We start from the raw sequence: 22,445 nt of genomic DNA, 5'->3' as shown, positions 1-22,445 counted from the left end.
TAGAAGAACTGTGTTAAATCATAGTATCAATGTTGGAGAGCTGTGTGCAATCATGAGATCTGTGTAGAAGAACTGCGTTAAATCATAGTTTCAATGTTGGAGAGCTGTGTGCAATCATAATATCAGTGTTTTAGAATTGTGTTAAAACATAGTATCAATGTTGGAGAGCTGTGTGCAATTATAATATCAGTTTAGATGAAATGTGTTTAATCGTAGTATCAATGTTGGAGAGCTGTGTGCAATCATATTATCAGTGTAGGGGAACTGTGTTAAATCATTGTATCAATGTTGGAGAGCTGTGTGCAATCATAATATCAGTGTAGGAGAACTGTGTTAAATCATAGTATCAATGTTGGAGAGCTGTGTGCAATCGTAATATCAGTGTAAAAGAACTGTGTTAAATCATAGTATCAATGTTGGACAGGTATCTGGAATCGTAATATCACTGTATATGATTTGTGTGTAGTTTTAATATCAGTGTAGAAGAACTGTGTTAAATCATAGTATCTGGACAGGTTGGACAAATATCTGGAATCGTAATATCACTGTATATGATTTGTGTGTAGTTTTAATATCAGTGTAGAAGAACTGTGTTAAATCATAGTATCAATGTTGGAGAAATGTGTTAAATCATAGTACCAATGTAAGAGACCTGTGTGCAATCATAATATCAGTGTAAAAGAACTGTGTTAAATCATAATATCAATGTTGGAGAACTGTATTAAATCATAGTATCAATGGTTTAGAGCTGGGTGCAATCATTATATCAGTGTAGACGAGCTGTGTGCAATTATAATATCAGTGTAAAAGAACTGTGTTAAATCATAATATCAATGTTGGAGAACTGTATTAAATCATAGTATCAATGGTTTAGAGCTTGGTGCAATCATTATATCAGTGTAGACGAGCTGTGTGCAATTATAATATCAGTGTTAAATCCTAGTTTCAATGTGTGAGAGCTGTGTGCAATCATGATATCAGTGTAGAAGAACTGTGTTAAATCATAGTATTCATGTTGAAGAGGTGTATGCAATCATAATACCAGTGTAGAAGAACTGTTTTAAATCATAGTATCAATGTTTGAGAGCTGTATGCAATCATAATATCAGTGTAGAAGAACTGTGTTAAATCATAGTATGAATGTTGAAGAGCTCTATGCAATCATAATATCAGTGTAGAAGAACTGTGTCAAATCATAGTATCAGTGTTGGAGAGCTATGTGGAATCGTAATATCTGTGTAGATGAGCCGTGCGCAATCATAATATTACTTTTAAAGAACTGTGTTAAATCATAGTGTCAGTGTAGATAAGCTGTGTGCAATCATAATATCTCTGTAGAAAAATTGTATTATTAGCATGGTATCAATGTTGGAGAGCTGTGTGCATTCATAATATCAGTGTAGATGAGCTGGATGCAATCATAATATCAGTGTAAAAGAACTGTGTTAAATCATAGTATCAATGTTAGAGAAATGTGTTAAATCATAGTATCAATGTTGGAGAAATGTGTTAAATCATAGTATCAATGGTTTAGAGCTGGGTGCAATCACTATATCAGTGTAGACGAGCTGTGTGCAATTATAATATCAGTGTAAAAGAACTGTGTTAAATCATAATATCAATATTGATGAACTGTAATAAATCATAGTATCATTGGTTTAGAACTGGGTGCAATCATTATATCAGTCTCGACGAGCTGTGTGCAATTATAATATCAGTGTAGAAGAACTGTGTTAAATCCTAGTTTCAATGTTGTAGAGCTATGTGGAATCGTAATATTAGTGTAGATGAGCAGTGTGCAATCATAATATCAGTATAGAAGAACTGTGTTAAATCATAGTATCAATGTTGGAGAGCTGTGTGCAATCATAATATCAGTGCAGGAGAACTGTGTTAAATCATAGTATCAGTGTTGGAGAGCTGTGTGCAATCATAATATCAGTGTAGGAGAATGGTGTTATATCATTGTATCAATGTTGGAAAAATGTGTGCAATTATAATATCAGCGTAGAAGAACTGTGTTAAATCATAGTTTCAATGTTGGAGAGTTGTGTGCAATCATAATATCAGTGTCATAGAATTGTGTTAAAACATAGTTTCAATGTTGGAGAGCTGTGTGCAATCATAATATGAGTGTAGGGGAACTGTGTTAAATCATGGTATCAATGTTGGAGAGCTATGAGCAATTATAATATCAGTGTAGATGAAATGTGTTTAATCGTAGTATCAATGTTGGAGAGCTGTGTGCAATCATAATATGAGTGTAGGGGAACTGTGTTAAATCTTAGTATCAATGTTGGAGAGCTGTGTGCAATCATAATATCAGTGTAGGAGAACTGTGTTAAATCATAGTATCAATGTTGGAGAATCATGAGCAATCGTATTATCATTGTAGATGAGCTGTGTGCAATTATAATATCAGTGTAGAAGAACTGTGTTAAATCATAGTATCAGGTTTGGAGAGCTATGTGGTATCGTAATATCACTGTAGATGAGCAGTGTGCAATCATAATATCAGTGTTGAGGAACTGTGTTAAATCATAGTATCAATGTTGGAGAATTGTGTGCAATCATAATATCAGTGTAGGAGAACTTTGTTAAATCATATTATCAATGTTGGAGAGCCATGAGCAATCGTAATATCAGTGCAGATGAGCTGTGTGCAATTATAATATCAGTGTAGAAGAGCTGTGTTAAATCATAGTTTCAATGTTGGAGAGCTGTGTGCAATCATAATATCAATGTAGGAGGACCGTGTTAAATAATGGTTTTAATGTAGGAGAGCTGTGTCCAATCATAATATCAGTGGAGGAGAACTGTTTTATTTCATGGATTCAATGTTGGAGAGCTATGAGCAATCGTGATATCAGTGTAGATGAGCTGTGTGCAATTAGAATATCAGTTTAGAAGAAATGTGTTAAATCATAGCATCAATGTTGGAGAGCTGTGTGCAATAATAATATTAGTGTAGGAGAACTGTGTTAAATCAAAGTATCAACGTTGGAGAGCAGTGAGCAATCGTAATGTCAGTGTAGGTTAGCCATGTGCAATTATAATATCAGTGTAGAAGAACTGTGTTAAATCATAGTGTCAGTGTTGGAGAGCTATGTGGTATCGTAATATCAGTGTAGATGAGCAGTGTGCAATCAAAATATCAATGTTGAGGAACTGTGTTAAATCACAGTATCAATGTTGGAGAACCATTAGCAATCGTAATATCAGTGTAGGAGGACCGTGTTAAATAATAATTTCAATGTTGGAGAGCTGTGTGCAGTCATAATATCAATGTAGGAGAACTGTTATAAATCATAGATTCATTGTTGGAGAGCTATGAGCAATCGTGATATCAGTGTAGATGAGCTGTGTGCAATTATAATATCAGTGTAGAAGAAATGTGTTAATTCATAGTTTCAATGTTGGAAAGTTCTGTGCAATCATAATGTCAGTGTAGGAGAACTGTGTTAAATCAAAGTATCAATGTTGGAGAGCAGTGAGCAATCGTAATATTAGTGTAGATTAGCCATGTGCATTTATTATATCAGTGTAGAAGAACTTTGTTAAATCATAATATCAGTGTTGGAGATTTATGTGGAATCGTAATATCAGTGTAGAAGAACTGTGTTAAAGCATTGTATCAATGTTGGAGACCTGTGTAGAATCATAATATCAGTGTAGAAGTGCTGTGTGCAATCATAATATTAGTATAGGAGAACTATAATAAATCATAGTTTCCATGTTGGAGAGCTGTGTGCAATCATAATATCAGTGTAGAAGAACTGTGTTAAATCCTAGTTTCAATGTTGGAGAGCTGTGTGCAATCATAATATCAGTGTAGAAGAACTGTGTTAAATCATAGTATCAGTGTTGGAGAGCTATGTGGAATCGTAATATCAGTGTAGATGAGCAGTGTGCAATCATAATATCAGTGTAGAAAACTGTGTTAAATCATAGTATCAATGTTGGAGAGCTGTGTGCAATCATAATATCAGTGTAGGAGAACTGTGTTAAATCATAGTATCAGTGTTGGAGAGCTTTGAGCAATCGTAATATCAGTGTAAATGAGCCGTGTGCAATCATAATATCAGTTTAGGAGAATAGTGTTAAATCATAGTGTCAATGTTGGAGAACTGTGTGTAATCATAATATCAGTGTATGAGAGCTGCATGCTATTGTAGTATCCATGGAGGAGAGCTGCATGCAATCATAGTATCCATGTAGGAGAGCTGTGTGCAATCATAATTTTAGTGTAGGAGAACTGTATGCTATCATAGTATTAGTGTAGCAGAGCTGTGTGCAATCATAATCTAAAACAATACAAATTTGTCAACTTTTATAAACATATGTATAATGAAATATGTTTCTAAAGATTTAAACTGCAAGTTTGAAATTGACTGAATATGCAGAATAATTACAGTTAGTACATCTTGAAATATTATAAAGGACATCACTTCTTTTTAAACCTTATAAAATACCTTAGAACAATTGTTAGACGTAAAATATACTCAAATGGTGTTTAGGTAAAAAAACTGAATCTGTCAAGTTACCCCAACACAACAACATAAAAAATTAAGTTGAAACTTTATATTAATGCTGAAGCACCTGGGTGGGCAGAGCTCAGGTAGCCCACTGTGTAGCTTGTGCTTCATTCTAAACAAACAGTTAGTGCTAACAGAGTTTAAATATTATTAAAATTGTTTCTTGAAAACATTTTAAACAGAAAATACTATTTCAAAATGTATCTTTCTACTTGTAACAACTTCCTACATGCTCTTTGTTTTTCTCATTCTACACCAGTTAAAAAGTTTGTTTGTGGAGTTTCATGTAAAGCTTCTCAAGGGCCACCTGTCCCTAATTTGGAAGTAGGAGCCTAGAAGAAAGATAGATAGTCAACACCACTTACTTTTAACCTTTGAGCTACTTTTAACCATTGAACACTGGAACGTACTGTTACATTATAATGCACCCACAGCTGAAAGGGTGAACATGTTCAGTGGTGGTATTCTGATACATAATTCACAGTTTATGAGGAGTCAAATGACCTGAACACTAAGCCATGATAGTCCTAGTAGAAACGTATTTAGCAAGGATTGAATTTTACCTCGTATTTAACGTTATTCATTGATAAATACCACTATGTAACAAAATTTTTGCTTTTTCTTGTTTCTGGGCAGAAAGTGTTATTTTCTAGTTGCTTATGCTTAAGGTAAATAGAAAAGACCAATTTTTCTCATTAAACTTTGCTTTTGTGACCTGGGTAATGAAAGTTTCAAATTTACCCAATTTCCAGAACATTCTAGGCAGATTCAGTACTGAGTAGCCAATAGAGAATTTCCTCAAACTTACAAGAATTTTCAAGAACTTTCTAGAATGTTGTAGAACTTCAGTCGTCAAGATGGGCTCTGCTTTTGCCACAATGTATCTGGTCTGTGTGAGGCAATTGGAATTGCCTCTACCCCAAATGAGTGACGTCTTTTCATTGATAGCCTCAAAGTTGTACCACTCCATAATGGGAATAAGTATCTGTTTCTTCCTCTGGCTTATTCGGTGCACCTCAAAGAGGAATACAACAGGATCAAGACCTTGCTAGAAGCCTTGAAGTATGATGAATATGGCTGGGAGGTTATCGGAGACTTCAAAATGGTGGCATTTCTGATGGGTCTCCAAGGAGGCTTTACCAAGTTTCCCTGTTATCTTTGCCTTTGGGATGGCAGGGACAGTGCAGCACACTACAACAGGAAGCACTGGCCACAACGGACTGAGTTCTCTGTGGGAAGGCTCAGTGTCAAGTGCGAGCCACTAGTGGACCTCCAGAATTTGTCATTCCCACCATTGCACATAAAATTGGGCCTTATGAAACAATTTGTCACAGCTCTTGATAAGGAGTCTGCAGCCTTCAACTACCTTTGAGACTTCTTCCCTAAGCTGTCTAATGCAAAGGTCAAAGCTGGTGTCTTCGTTGGACCACAAATAAAGAAGATCTTGGAGTGCACAGAATTCCCCAAGAACCTAAGTAGGAAGTGAAATAAAGCTTGGGGCAGCTTTGTCACAGTGGTTCTGGCTTCTTGGGCAATTACAAGGCCGAAAATTATGTGAAACTGGTTGAGGCTCTGATGAAGAACTACGGCAAAATGGGCTGCATAATGTCCCTGAAAGTCCATATCCTTGATGCTCATCTTGATAAATTCAAGGAAAACATGGGAGCATACTCAGTGAAGCAAGGCGAGTGCTTCCACCAAGATATTACTGGACTTTGAATGCTGCTACCAAGGAGCATATAACGAAAACATGATGGGAGACTGCATTTGAGGTCTAATACGTGAAGGTGATTAACATTACAGTTGCAAATGTCATAAAACTACTCACTTCTAAATATTTTTGTATAACTTTAGTAAGAATACATGTAAATCTTGATTCATCTGTTGTTTTATTCAGACCTTATGTCAATGAAAATGTGCAAATTTGCTTGTTTTTACACAGAAAATAGGTTAATTTTTAAATTTCATTATCCAGGCCACAAAAGCAAAGTTTGAAGGGAACAATGGCCATTTTCTGTACATTTACAATATAAGCAATTAACTTAAATTAAATAAGCAATTAACATATACTATCCAGGAACAAAATTTGTGTCACATAGTGTAATAATTAAACCTTTTTCATTTTATAGTCTCAGCCACAATATTTTCTCTTCATTAAAAGTTTATGAAATGTTCCTTTAAATTTTCAACAAAGGGATCATTTCTTGATGGTTATTAATGTGAGTAAATAATGAAATTATCCATAATATTATTAAATTACAAGTCATAAGTTAAACAGTATTCTACTCTATATGTAATATAAGTTATTAAAGTAATTTTAGAAATATAATGAAAGTGTAGATGTCAAATAACTTTTCTTGGAAAATTTTATGAAAGGATAAAATAAAACTCTAGTATTTGAATTTTATTGAATTAGGTAAACTATTCCGTCTGTTACCATTGTTTTCTAGTGCACAGATCAGATAATATATGATTTAAAGGAGGATATTGGCTCAGCTGCTCAGCGGGTTCAATTTCTTATGGAATATGCCAAGTTGCCAGGTATGTTCGCTATTTGCTAATCAGCAACTTTATTTTTTTCACGTAACAGCTTGTGTAAGTACTAAAATAAGTAATATTCCAATGTATCAGAAAATTCAACATTCAGCTACATGTCCATGTGAATACTGGTTACTTATGATGTACTTTCAGGAAATATAGTAGATCAAATAGAAATGTTTGTGTAACATACATTTTAATTGTAATTACATAACATAGAATAATTAATTAAGTAAGACATTACTAATTTTACAAGTGATTTCAATGTATGATGAAGAGTAACAGATGTTAATGTATTTGATGTTTTTATGAAAACTTTTGTTAATGATGTTTGTATCAAAATTTTAATGTTTATGTAATGTTGATTGAGTTGATAAAATTGTCAAATTTTAACGTACATTACTATTTCTAGAATATTTTTAAAGCAATACTATTGTTTTCATATTTTCACAAAACTTATCAAAGAAAATGAACGAAAAATATTTTTTTATGTGTAAGATGAGAAATTCTTTATGTTTTAATTATCGTAATTGGAATTTAGATTATCACATCCGTTACAAATTTTAATACATTTTACTAATTATCAGTATTTTAATCCTATTATTTTACTATATCAGGCTAGTTATGTAAACGTAAATACAGATGTCACTTCTTTTTTTGATGTACATCTTTATACTCTGAATATGTCACTTTTATTTGTTGTACATCTTTATACTCTGAATATGTCACTTTTATTTGTTGTACATCTTTATACTATTAATTTGTCACTTTTATTTAATGTACATCTTTATACTCTGAATACATCACTTTTATTTGATATACATCTTTGTTATCTGAATATGTCACTTTTATTTGATGTACGTCTCTATACTCTGACATTTTTCAAAAATAACATATCTCATATCAAATTTTAATATTTGCATACATCAACTTTGTTTCTTATTTAGGTTAGAAAACAAGACAAAACATACAATTAAATAAACACCAAATTTTACTTTGTTCTGTACACAACCATTTTTCTCGTACATCTTTGGTTGGAATTAATCTAAAAAGGAAAGTTAACCACGTTCTTAAGAAGTATTTGACCTAGTACCAGTTATGTATAATTTAAGATTCCTAATTAATAACTTAATGTAGCTACACCAAACCTCACTATATATGTAGCTGAAGAGATTCAGCTGAATTGTCGAGTATTTCAGTGGCCTCAAGATATTCAGAAAGTTTTTGATCTGAGTCGTGTAAGATTATCAAATTCCCGAGATAATGCAGAGGAAGATCTTCGTGCCAAAATTGATAATTTTGAGAAATCTTTAGGTGGAATTGGAAAGGAAATGGATCATTTCAAAAAGAAGGAAGTAAGTAGGTTATTTTAATGTCTTGCATATTATAATATGTGTTCTTGAATGTTAGTATGTTGTGCATTATGTGTCATGAGTATTGTGTCACTAGTTGATAATGTTTTGTTCCAAGATATTCTGTGTGTTATGTACATATTATTGATAAAATGTAAAGAACTAAAACATGGTTCAAGAAATAACATACTATAGTAAATTACTTAATGTATCAGATTGTGATGTGTTGATCTTTGGTCTGTCATTGTGTCATTAATGGTTAGTGTTTAGGTGTGAGACATTCTTTGTGTAATGTGTTATTGTGTTGTTGATGTGGTTAGTGTTTTGGTCTGAGACATTCTTTGTGTAATGTGTTATTGTGTTAGTAATGTTTAATGTTTTAGTTTGTATAATGTGTTATTGTGTGAGTGATGTTTAATGTTTTGGTCTGAGACTTTCTTTGTGTAATGTGTTATTGTATTAGTAATGTTTAATGTTTTAGTTTGTATAATGTGTTATTGTGTGAGTGATGTTTAATGTTTTGGTCTGAGACATTCTTTGTGTAATGTGTTATTGTGTTAGTAATGTTTAATGTTTTAGTTTGTATAATGTGTTATTGTGTGAGTGATGTTTAATGTTTTGGTGTGAGACATTCTTTGTGTAATGTGTTATTGTGTTAGTAATGTTTAATGTTTTAGTTTGTATAGTGTGTTATTGTGTGAGTGATGTTTAATGTTTTGGTTTGAGACATTCTTTATGAAATGTGTTATTGTATTACTGATGGTTAATGTTTTAGTTTGAGACATTCTTTGTGTAATGTGTTATTGTGTTACTGATGGTAAATGTTTCAGTTTGAGACATTCTTTGTGTAATGTGTATTGTGTTAGTGATGTTTAATGTTTTGGTCTGAAACATTCTTTGTGTAATGGGCTATTGATGGTTAATGTTTTTGTCTGAGACATTCTTTATGTAATGTGTTATTGTATTACTGATGGTTAACATTCTGTACAGCTATCAAATAGTATGGTTAATATTTTAGGGAGTTAGTCACGAGGAAATGATAGAAAATGTAGAATCTTTGAACCATATTTCATCAATACTTAAGGAAGCCAAGCAAGAATTGATGGTAAGATTAAATGAATGTCTTTCTAATTGGTTATCAGAACTAGTTTTTCCTGAGCCCTAGTTTGTTTTATTAGTAAACATATATACATTATACATTATGTATAATACCTTTTGTGAACATAATAATTTGTTTGAAGTAATAAAATCAATACTTCATTACCTTTGTTAAAGTATAACAGTCTATTATGAAGTTATAAGGTCAATATATTTATTACCTACATTCAGGTGAAGCTTTTAGTTCTTTGTGAAATTTCAATTAAAAGTTAGATAATTTAGCCAGATAAGTTGGTCAACACACTGTACTGACATATTTCTGTATCAATCCAAAATTACTTTTACCAATTAGCAAGCTTTTTTAATGCATTTTTGTGTTCAAACTTTCTGTGAACAAAATTGTGATGACCATGGAAACCATAGTGTGATTGTTTTAAGGCAGAAGAGAGACAAGAATAACTATTATGTAATTAACATGTTGCCAAGTAAAAATGTATAAAATTTATTGTTAGAGAAATACTGAAATGTTTCTTATAACAATCAACTAAATATCAGCAAAATAACCTATTAATCCGGATAACTAAATTTTCTCTGAGGCAGAATTATAACATTGAAAAGTGTAGTTAATAATAATATACGTGTATAAAAGTGTCACAATAATCAGTTCAGTGAATATGTAATGGAATATTTGCAATTTGTAACATATAATCTGCATTTGTTCTTTAGCTAGCTAAGTTATTATATTGCTTAACTGAAAATTGCAGTTTTTCTGCTTAGTGTTTCTATTGTTTACTTATCATTGTCTTACATTAGGTTAAAAGACTTATGTTGCTTACTTATCGATGTCTTACACTTTGTTAAACGACTTCCATTGTTTACTTATCAATGTCTTACATTTTGTTAAAAGACATTCATTGTTTACTTATCATTGTTTTAAATTTTGTTAAAAGACATCCATTCTTTACTTATCATTGTCTTACACTTTGTTAAAAGACATCCATTCTCTACTTATCATTGTCTTACATTTTGTTAAAAGACATCCATTCTCTACTTATCATTGTCTTACATTTTGTTAAAAGACATCCATTCTCTACTTATCATTGTCTTACATTTTGTTAAAAGACATCCATTCTTTACTTATCATTGTCTTACACTTTGTTAAAAGACATCCATTCTCTACTTATCATTGTCTTACATTTTGTTAAAAGACTTCCATTGTTTATTTATCATTGTCTTACATTTTGATTAAAGACATTCATTGTTTACTTATCATTGTCTTACATTTCCTTAAAAAGACTTCCATTGTTTACTTATCATTGTCTTACATTTTGTTAAAAGACATCCATTCTTTACTTATCATTGTCTTACACTTTGTTAAAAGACATCCATTCTTTACTTATCATTGTCTTACACTGTTAAAAGACATCCATTCTCTACTTATCATTGTCTTACATTTTGTTAAAAGACTTCCATTGTTTATTTATCATTGTCTTACATTTTGATTAAAGACATTCATTGTTTACTTATCATTGTCTTACATTTCCTTAAAAAGACTTCCATTGTTTACTTATCATTGTCTTACATTTAGTTGAAAGACTTCTATTGTTTAATTATCAATGTCTTACATTTTGTTAAAAGACATTCATTGTTTACTTATCATTGTCTTACATTTTGTTAAAAGACATTCATTTTTTACTTATCAATGTCTTGCATTTTTAAAAGACTTCCATTGTTTACTTATCATTGTCTTACATTTTGTTGAAAGACTTCTGTTGTTTGCTTATCAATGTGTTATATTTTGTTGAAAGACTTCTGTTGTTTGCTTATCAATGTGTTATATTTTGTTGAAAGACTTCTGTTGTTTGCTTATCAATGTGTTATATTTTGTTGAAAGACTTCTGTTGTTTACTTGTCAATGTGTTGCATTTTGTTGAAAGACTTCCATTGTTTACTTATCATTGTCTTACATTTTGTTGAAAGACTTCCATTGTTTACTTAACATGGTCTCATTTTTATTACAAGACTTCTATTGTTTATTTATCAGTGCCTTACGTTTTCTAACAAGATTTCAATTTACTTATTAAAAATCTTATTTCTAAAGAATTTAGGGATTTATTGCTTAAATTTCTCAATTAAATTAATTTGTTTCTTAAAAGTCCTTTTTTTGAAGATTGCTTATTTTATTGCATGTTATATTTTAAGCTTATACAAAGAACATAAAGAGTTATGAATTGCCAGAACAAAGCTGAAATGTTGTTTAAAACAATAAACTAATCATGTCTTATATTGTTCTGAAAGTGTGTCCTCTTCTTTCTGGTAAATGAGTGTTAAAAAATTAAGATGAGTGAAAAGTGAATTATAAACATATCATTCTGTGTTAGACATACAAGTGGTATATCATCTTATGTGTTTGGTATTGAACAGTCTAAGTATTGTTAAACTTATGTAAGAACTTAACTTGTCTTCTAATAGAACATCAATGAAGAAGAGAGTCTCCTTGGTTGGGAAAAAACTTTGTTCCCTGTACTTGAAGTGATAGACCAGCAGAAGGAGCCATATGATAAACTTTGGAACACTGCTTTGAGTTTTTATAACCGCTATGAACAGTGGTATAATGGTTAGTATATAGTTATGATGTCTGGTAGGTTTGATATTTATGTACCTAAACTTTATTGTGTTTTATCTTAAAGAGTCAGAGGTTGCAAGCATAATGATACTTAACAAAGTAGAATAATAGAATAATCATTAATATAATAAATCCTAGTTAATCACATTACTCTGAAGGATTGTAATAAATTAATATCTCTTTGTTCATTTTCCTGAAACATTTTCACAAGAAATGAGTTTAGGCTTAGGTTTCATTACAACAAATTAAGATGTCCTAATGAAAGACTCCTCTGTGTCACAGGAAGCTTTACTCATGTTGTGTTTTATACATGTTCTAGTGTTAGTATTTAATTAAAATTACAATATTACTGATTGTTTTTCTGGGTATTTGGATGTTATTTCATATATTACAAGCATATAGGTGAAACACATTATTGACTACAAGTGACCAATTACATGGTACCACAAAACAATGGTTGATAAATATATTCAACCATAGACTGCATTAAAAAAATTCAGAAGTTTAGAAAACCAAGAAATGTATAATTAAAAAAACGTAGGTCATGCATTAATAACATATAAAACAGCATTAAAGGTGTTTTACCTCAGTAACTACTAAACATAGATGGAAAACAAGTAAAAAGAAGCCATGGCCCTTGCTTAGATCCTAAATATACTACCGCTTACAACTAGTTGTGAGGCTAGTAACTTTCTAAGTGTGTATGTATATCTATATACAATGATAGGTAAGTTTCTTTCAGGTGCATTTCAAAGACTTAATGCAGACGATGTAAGAGAAGAATTAGAGGCCATGTGGCGTAATGTTTATAAGCTTACCAAATCATTCCCTGACCAGCCAGCACCGAGGAAAGTTGCTGAGTATCTGAGAGACAAAATTGAGTCGTTTAAGACAAATATTCCAGTTTTACACGTCATCTGTAATCCAGGCCTGAGATCACGCCACTGGAAAATGGTAACAGCTGGGAATTATTTTGATATTTAAAAAAATGAATTATGAGTTGTTGGTTGATCTATTTCATAAAACATTCCATTGGTTGTTTGTTATGAATATAATATTTATACATAACAGGGTAAATATATTTCACTTGTTTCTGATAAATTTATAAAGTTGTTGGAAATCTTACTTGCACAGTTTTGGCTTTGAGCAGTTCTGACATAAGATCTGGCATTGCGTAGTACTGATGTAAGATCTGGTGTTATGTAGTACTGATGTAAGAAATGGTGTTTTACAGTACTGATATATGATCTAGTGTACAGTACTGATGTAAGATCTGATGTTGTACAGTAGTGATGTACGATCCGATATTGTACAGTAGTGACGTAAGATATGGTGTTGTACAGTACTGATATATGATCTGGTGTACAGTACTGATGTAAGATCTGATGTTGTACAGTAGTGATGTAAGATATGGTGTAGTACAGTACTGATGTACGATCCAATGTTATACAGGACTGATATAAGATCTGTTGCACAGTACTAATATAAGGTCTGGTGTACAGTACTGATGTAAGATATAGTGTACAGTACTGATGTACAATCTGGTATTATACAGGACTAATATAAGGTATGGTGTTGTGTAGTACTGATGTAAGATATGGTGTTGTGTAGTACTGATGTAAGATCTAGCATTGTGTAGTACTGATGTAAGATCTGGTGTTATGTAGTATTGATGTAAGAAATGGTGTTATACAGTACTGATATATGATCTGGTGTACAGTACTGATGTAAGATGTGGTGTACAGTACTGATGTACGATCCAATATTACACAGGACTGATATAAGATCTGTTGCACAGTACTTATATAAGGTCTGGTGTACAATACTGATGTAAGATATAGTGTACAGTACTGATGTACAGCCTGGTAGTATACAGAATTAATACAAGATACAGTGTACAGTACTGATGTAAGATAGGGTGTTGTGTAGTACTGATGTATCTTAACTCTCACATTACTTTTGGTATACCATTTATAATTGTTTGGAACCACATGTTTAATTTTATTGAGTAATTTTATGTTTTCTGATTATTTCAGTACTCATTCTGGAGAAGTTACAGAAACAATTGGATGAAAACACTTAAATTTCTGTAAAATACACAGATGACCCCTGTACTAATTAGTGAGGTTATTAACAATGTTAATGATATTTTTGTTTATATTTTGCACATATTACTTATATACCTTATGTAATAACTTCCGACATGTTGGTGTGAAAACAGTTTTGGAAGCTATAATGAAAGAACAACAACAACACTATCGTCCATATGGGACCACTTGATAATTGTGTTGTTGAAGTTTCATACATTTTATTGACTGCAGTAGTCACTGAAGGCGTTGTTCTCCAAGAAAGAGCAGTCATTTTGTATTATTTTTCATAATTCTCTTTATCCATACTTCTTTTTTTAAAAAACAGATAAGCAACCTTGTTGGGTTCAGTATTACCATCCAGCCTAGCACGTCTTTGTCCACCATGGTAGAATATGGAATTGACAAGCACCTCTCTAAGTAAGTTTATTCTACTCCAATGTAGTAGAGAATTTCTTATATATATGTGGTTTATATTTTAGAACTTGGCTGAGATAAAGTCAGGTGTTATTAAATTGTTGACATTGTTGTTTAATATCCTGTTTCTTTTTCGGGGGGACTTTCTGGGCTCTGTGCAGAATTATTCTTCAGCAATTCAGTTGAGCCAGTAGAAAAGTGTGAATTGTGTCTAACATTCTAGTGAAGTATGGGAGTTCTTACCAGTTCCAAGTCTCTTGGATAGTTGACCACAGAGACACCCTCCTCAATGGGTTCCACACAGAGGCAGGTATAGCCATTCAGTGCAGAGTAGGACAGGGGTATTCTATAGGTGTAGATGATGTAATATCCTTTAGTTTGCAACAGTCAATAGAACAGAGCGAGACATCAGAATGCAGCTCACCCTTTTATTGGGGAGCCCTCATCCACCCTCTCGTGGATGCTGGTACCTGATGGACAGGTTTTGGATTTAGAGTGAGCCAATCAACATAAGTCATCACATAGGCTTTAGGATTTTTCAGTGGTCAGTTCTTAATATAGCTTTTGCAACTTTTAATTCTAATTACTGCAGGCTTAAGACACTTTGGAGATGGTAAATTTGTGATAACTTAGGACACTAACATGTGTTCCTATGTTATTATGGAATATCAGAGGCTTGTATATGGTGAGGAGGTGGCATATGATGAAGTGCATGAGAAGCATGTTGGAATCTTGCAATTCCAATAAGGGAAGCATGAGGCTTGTGGCATGTGTAAAAAAAACGTATGCATACAGAGGGCAGCACTGAACAAAAACAGCTAATCTTGTGAGAGTAGGTAAGTACCTATTGAAAATACATTTTCAGTATAGGAAGCTTACAACTTCTGGAAGTCAGAGCTTAGCAACCAGTTACATTGATTATGAAAGTCTAGAAACCAGAAACTAGTGATGTCTTGGAGTCAAAACGTAAAAACAGGTGAACTGTATGTTAAAATCCAACAACTGGTGACACAGATTTATCAAAGCCTAGCAAACAGTCACTCCCAGAAGTCAAAGCTTAGCAATCAAAGACAAGTGAAAATCAAAACCTAATAACTAAAATTGTCTGTAAATAAAAATCTAGGAACCAGTGAGAACTGACAGTCAAAGTTTAGCAATTGGCAGTATGATGAGTCATAATGTTCAAAAATTAAAAGAAAAAACAGTATTCACTGTTTGAGTAACCAACCAACAAATAGATATCAACAGAGTTATGGTTATTTCTCAAAATGATATACATCTTAGTTATTATCTTTCCCTTCAATCAGAAGAAAGACTCACTATGGAATGATGAAGCTCATAAAATAATCTCAAAACTGAAAGAAGAGAGAAAGAACCTGACAAGTTGTTGTTTTATTTTCCCACACCATATAAATTGTTCTTCTGAATGAATATTTTTTTGCTTCAGAAACATAAGCGATCATGTGGAATATCTAATCAGCATGTTTCTTCATTGGATAAGAAATATCATTACTGATCACATGTCAGTATAAAGGTATATTAACATTCTAATAAAATGGTATTAGTGAAAGAAGGATATAATCTTTATTAGCTTTAAAGGCATCTGTTGTATATATTTCATTGGACACAAAATGTACCAGTGAAAACACAGTACACATGTGGTAGTTTGAATTTGATATTTAAATGCAATAACTAGTGTGTTAATCCTGTAGTTCAGATAATGGAACATTTGGAATTTGATACCTACTCAAACTACAAATATGAGGTTATATCTAAAGATATTAGTTTTCTCACAAATTAGTGTACATTGAAAGTTTAGTGAGTTACAGTAACATGAATAAAATGAAAAACACAAGGTGTTTTGCCTGATTCCTGAAGATTAGAAGATGTTGGAGCAACAGCTACTAAAGAATATTCTCTGGAGAAAGCTTTGGAAAAAATGAAGAATGAATGGAAAGACATATGTTTTGAGTTTGTTCCATACAGAGAAACGGTGAGTTTTCCAGAAGGTAATATCTGTAAACCTGATGTTTGGTCATTTTGTAATAAAACAGTATGTAACAGACATTTTTTTGTTATTGTTATTTTTGTCATGTTGTGAAATAAAACCTGGATGGTTTTCTGTCACATACAGTAAATCACAACTTTAAACCCACATATATTTTGATGGGAAGTAACGGGGGATGGATGGAATGGAACCTACAAGGATTAGATTTATTTATCACATCACAGTGGTCAGTTCTTAATATAGCTTTTGCAACTTTTAATTCTAATTACTGCAAACTTTAGACACTTTGGAGATGGTAAATATGTGATAACTTAGGACACTAACATGTGTTTCTATGTTATTACGGAATATCAGAGGCTTGTATATAGTGAACAAATATGACTAACTATATAGTTTGTATTCCTACTACAAGTAATTCTAAATATCTTTTAAATATTATAAATTTAATTATTTGTTGTTTCACCTTTATTGTATTATTTTTATTTTGAAATGTTCATCATTCAGTCTCTTCCAGTAAAAGCTATTGATAACATAAAATAATTTTAGAAATCTATAAAAATCTCAGTATTTACAGCATGCAATATCATAAAATTACATTGGTTGCACAACACGATGTTCATTGTTATCATATGGTAGATTGAGTGTCGTTACTTTTTATCAATTTATATGGATTCATTTGCATTTGATATATTTTAATATATAATTTAATTGACCTTTATTTCATACAAATTTTGTTTTCACTTTATATATATATAGATATAATAGTAGGTGTATCTTTTGGTCTTTTGTTAAATGATAAACATGGTTTCTGTGGTGGATTGTTCTTGCACTAAATGTTTTAGTAATAATAGGCATGGTTTTTGTGGTGGATTAAATGTTTTAGTGATATTACTGTTTCAGCTCAACAGAACTTACAACTTGCTAATTCTATTTCTTACCACCAGGGAGTTTCCATTCTTTCAGCTGTAGATGATATTCAAGCTCTCTTAGATGATCACATTCTGAAAGCTCAGACCATGAGAGGATCTCCATTTATTAAACCTTTTGAAGAAGAAATGAAAGAATGGGAAGAAAAGTTGGTGGTAGTACAGGATGTTCTTGATGCTTGGTTAAAGGTATTTATAATTGTTGTTTTAAAAGATATTTATAATTCATCATTCCATAAAACCTTTCTGAGAGAATAATTTAAAAAATTTAAAAAGTTCATATTGTAAAGAACAAAGGTTGTATAAGACAATATATAAATTTTTATTTTTGGATGCTAACACTTGTGTTAATATTCTTGGATTGGTAGCTAACTGACAACAGAGGATTCACCTCAGTGAAAGGTTGAAAGTTTTGAACATGAAAGCCAGATTGTAACCATTTGACAGGACTTTAAACATGACAACAAGGGATCAACAAAAGACATACAATACAGTTGCTAACATAACTTTTCAGTATATCATGCTTTAATATTCAACTTCAGATAACTTGTTTTTAACACTGCGACTACTTTTTCTTGCAGTTGTTCTGTACTTTTTTCCTCTTAGTGTCAAGCCACTTGGTTGTATTTGGAACCAATTTTTAGTTCAGAAGACATCATGAAGCAGATGCCAGAAGAAGGTCAGAAGTTTTCTGTTGTGGATTGTACCTGGAGAGATATCTCTGCTAATGCTGTAAGTTTGCTTTGGTTATTTTGTTTCTGAAAAATATTTCTTAAGAATTAGATTTCTATTGTTTATTTTATGTCACAGTTAATACTACATGTATAAATTCTGCTGTCTCATGCATTGTTTCATTTAATCATTTTTAATTTCTTAAAATTCATTATAAAGCTGGTTAGTCACATTTCATTACAAAGTACACAAAGAAATATATTTTATGGGACCTTTGAATTTTGCCTGGTATATTGTTTTTCAGACTATTTGTGCATACATTCACTTTAGCTAGATGATGGCTTCAACACAGTAGATGAAAACTTTCAAAAGTTAAATAGAAATGTAGCATTTACCCATTTATTGTGTATTTACAAATAAAAGTGTTTTAAAAATATTTTAAGGTGTATTAGTTTCATGATATATAAATTAAATCATCTGAGTATAATCTATGAATTAATGTTTCTTGTATTTCAAATGCTTTTATTATATTCCTTTGAGTAATATCCTTAAACCTGAAAGAAAAAAGTGTTGAACAGTGGACACTTTTTTGATTACAGATTAAAGACTCGCATGTTTTGGTAGCCACAGCACAACCTAACATGCTTTCCAGACTTCACGAGGCTAATGTATTTTTGGAAGAAATACAGAAAGGACTAAATGATTATCTAGAGAAGAAAAGACTTTATTTCCCAAGGTAAAGTTAAGCCTTAAATGGGTGAAAACCATCTATCCTTGACAAACCAAAGTTTGTTCAAAGTAGTATTTGAATATAATACAATAATAAAACTTATTGCTCATATATATGATACTGGAAAAACATTTTTATTACATGCTGTACAGCCCCCAACTTTGTGAAATTTTTATCCCGTGTGCATATATATTTGCAGTAGTGGTTATGATTTTCCCATTTCTTCTCCATATTCCATCACAAGAACTTTATTTTTCTCCATTTGAATGCACAGAAAAAATTGGCAGCTGAATTTGCTGCACATAGTGGAACAAATAAAAGGGGAAATCACACATAGATTCAACATTTACAGAGTATTTGGCATGTTTTTGTCTTTGGACAGAAAAAAAACATCAACAGAAATTACTACACAAGGCTACAACTTGCTCATAGCCACCATGCATTGTCATCCCTACCATGTGAGTACTGGTGCCACAGTTAATCTGCTAGTGGGTACTAGTTTTCAGCAGAATTATATATATATATATATATATTAATATTTAAGATGTGAGCTGCTATGGTTTTATATGAAGTGAAAGAAAGAATAGTTCTTAAAGTCTCTATAAGTTAAGTTAGAAAAGGTTTTCGTTTGTTAATGTATTCTTATATATACTTGACAATTGTCTCTACAAAAATTCTTATTGCTTCGCTATGAAATACTGGTTCTTCCAGAAATATTTCCAAGTTTTGAAAAGGAAATAGATTATTATAAAATATATATAAAAAATGTTTCAAATAATTTTAAAAGTAATTATTTTATTTATATTTATCTTGTGATAAACATTTTATGTGCAGGTGACAAATTGACTCATGTAGTAGAAGTACAACAGTGAGATTTAGTGTTTTATTTAGATGGAAAATTACAAAATTGTCTATATAATCAGTTTTACTGACAGATTATGCAGGCCTGTGATGGTTTTACTATGTTGATGTTTTTTTACATGTTGTACAGTAATTACTGTATGCTAAATCTAATAATAATATCCCTTTTTTTCCAACACGTACAGAATTTTTACAAAACGTCATATCTATGTTTACATAAGTGAATCAGTTTCACTAAAATCAGTTCACACTTTGTTGTACTTAAAATGTTGATAACCATTGGTTGTAAATTTCGTTAGACCAATCGAGATGTAAGAGTCTTATCGATCATTCTAGAACCCAAACATAACAATAAAATAATGTTCTTTATGGAAAATGAAACAATAATTTGATCTAAGTAAACGTTTTTTCTTCCTGTTTTGAAAAAAATCTTTATGTGATAGACAAAAATTAATATTATTTTTGAAATTTTTATTGCAAGTTATGAAAATTCTGTTATTAAAACAAACACTTTTATGAGCTTAAATTTGCAGGCTTGCATTATTAACAAAAAGGTTGCAGATAAAATTAACTCATAACATTATTTAGGTAACTATAGGAACAAAAATGTTCCAAAGTTAGATAGTAGAATTTGTAGACTTGGTGTGAGCAAATGAACAGAAGGAAATCTTATGAAGTCATCCTGTCATCTTTAAATTTCATCTGGGTAGATGGTTTGTCTTTTATAGGTTTTTCTTTTTGTCAAATGATGAGCTGTTGGAGATTCTTTCTGAAACCAAAGATCCTCAGAGGGTTCAGCCTCATCTGAAAAAATGTTTTGAAGGAATCAGCTCCTTGAAATTCACAGAAGACTTGAAGATTACAGGAATGGTGTCAGGAGAGAATGAAATTGTTCCACTCTGTGAAGATATTTGTACAGCAGAAGCTAAAGTGTGTCATTAATCAGTTATACTCATCATAAGACATTACTATTAGACCACTCATACTTTTAACACTACATTCTTTATTCATTTAGTTACCTAAATCACAAGTAAAATTCTGAAATAGTCTTACCTCCACTCACTCAAAGCTATCTCAATCTTGGACTGTCCTCTAAGCATTGCTAAAATATTTTGCTAACAGTGCATCAGTCTTTTATACCTCATCAGTTTTGTGCCATTTCAGAAAATGTACTGATTATGTGACCATTCATACTACGCCACCAATACTAGCACATATAGCTCCCTCTACTGGTTCAGAACAATCCTCACTTTCTCAATAGATGTTCTGGCATATAAATGTGTGTTTTAGCTTGTTCTCCATCAAACTACTTGTGCTAGAACACAAATTTATATGAATTTCAACTTTAAATATTGACTTATTGTGTTAGATTTCCATTGTTTCTACTCATTTATTTTAGAAATGTATATATATATTCCAAATTTTAATTTGTTCATATAAATTCAAGATTTAGTACAGTGGATGATGAAATTCCTGAGATGATCACAAATGGCTCTGACACGAGGCCCTAAGTCTTAGGATCGACCCTGTCTGCTGAGAAAGTAGAGTCTTTAGTTTGAATCTTACACTTGGCTGATGACTTCTTCCTTTCTCATTACTATTTTTTGTCAGGAAGGATATAACTACAGTGGAAATTTTTTTTCCACTGTACTTTTCACCTGTTACTGTACCTCCATGTAATCTTCTGGGTTAGATATTGTTCTTTTTCCCAGAAGATATGTGGTTTTTAGCATATATTTCTCACTCCCAGTAGGTATACTCATAAGTAGCAAGCTTACATGAGCTTGTGTCGGTTGGCCTAACTTCCTCATGCGATAAGTTAGCTCATTTATTTCTTCTTTGCTCAGCATTTGGTAAGTTACATTTTTATAATTCTTTAACCATCTCAATTACTTTAGTTTATATTTTTATTTAGAGTTTGATCATTACTTTTTTTAATGTTTGGTATATGTACAAGTTTTTAATAAGAGTTACTGTTTGTATAAAAAAAGTGTCTTGTGTGTCGTGAAATGGAGTTCATGTTACCATATCGAATTACACAATGTATGGGCTACTTAAATCTGTACCTTTACATGGGCTTAAGGGGTTTTCTTGAATCTCAAGAGATTTGTGGTTAATGGTCCATTGATGAAGGTACTCTACATTTTCAACATCCAGGCACTTTTGGCAGTTTGTCAAACTCTATAATTTTCTCCCATACCCAAGGGGTTCATGGTTATGGTATAATCCAGTGCTGTCAACTATATCACCAGTCAAGGGGGCACAAATTTCAGATATCTGTGTTTTAAGATTCTGGATTGTATTTACTGGACCCACAACAACTTCCTAGTTATCTTGGCATGTCACATTCCTAAAATTATGAACCTGTATCTGATCACTTATCTTGACCAAATCAGGTTCTCCACACAGAGTGGTCCACTGGATGCTTTTGCTTGGGCAGATTTCATATTTCTTATGCAAAATGATTTCACTGGATGTTTTCTGTTTAGATAGACCATGCTTGTCATTAATCTGATGTAAGCAAGATGCTTCCTGAATGTTTTTTGCCTATATAGACCATACTTGGCCTAATCCTGTGTTAGAATTGTTCTATAA

At 31.7% G+C, this 22,445-nt stretch overlaps 1 protein-coding gene across 2 annotated transcripts in view; it reads left to right on the top strand.

The window, feature by feature from the left end:
- Positions 1 to 6,989: 6,989 nt before the first annotated feature.
- LOC143255118 (dynein axonemal heavy chain 3-like) overlaps positions 6,990 to 22,445 on the top strand; it is a 95,798-nt gene continuing 80,342 nt past the window's right edge. For both annotated transcript variants that reach the window (XM_076510297.1, XM_076510296.1), the window contains exons 1-11: positions 6,990 to 7,076; positions 8,238 to 8,428; positions 9,444 to 9,530; positions 11,996 to 12,140; positions 12,892 to 13,103; positions 14,565 to 14,656; positions 16,532 to 16,646; positions 17,606 to 17,776; positions 18,194 to 18,319; positions 18,859 to 18,995; positions 20,579 to 20,780. In XM_076510297.1, coding sequence (XP_076366412.1) covers positions 7,055 to 7,076; positions 8,238 to 8,428; positions 9,444 to 9,530; positions 11,996 to 12,140; positions 12,892 to 13,103; positions 14,565 to 14,656; positions 16,532 to 16,646; positions 17,606 to 17,776; positions 18,194 to 18,319; positions 18,859 to 18,995; positions 20,579 to 20,780 — 1,500 coding nt within the window. In that variant the 5' untranslated portion in view covers positions 6,990 to 7,054. The remainder of the gene's footprint in view (positions 7,077 to 8,237; positions 8,429 to 9,443; positions 9,531 to 11,995; positions 12,141 to 12,891; positions 13,104 to 14,564; positions 14,657 to 16,531; positions 16,647 to 17,605; positions 17,777 to 18,193; positions 18,320 to 18,858; positions 18,996 to 20,578; positions 20,781 to 22,445) is intronic.

Source organism: Tachypleus tridentatus, chromosome 7 (assembly GCF_004210375.1).
Source record: "Tachypleus tridentatus isolate NWPU-2018 chromosome 7, ASM421037v1, whole genome shotgun sequence".
Taxonomy (NCBI): Eukaryota; Metazoa; Arthropoda; class Merostomata; order Xiphosura; family Limulidae; genus Tachypleus; species Tachypleus tridentatus.
Note: the sequence above shows the minus strand (reverse complement) of the source record. Positions and strands in the feature narration are given on the sequence as shown.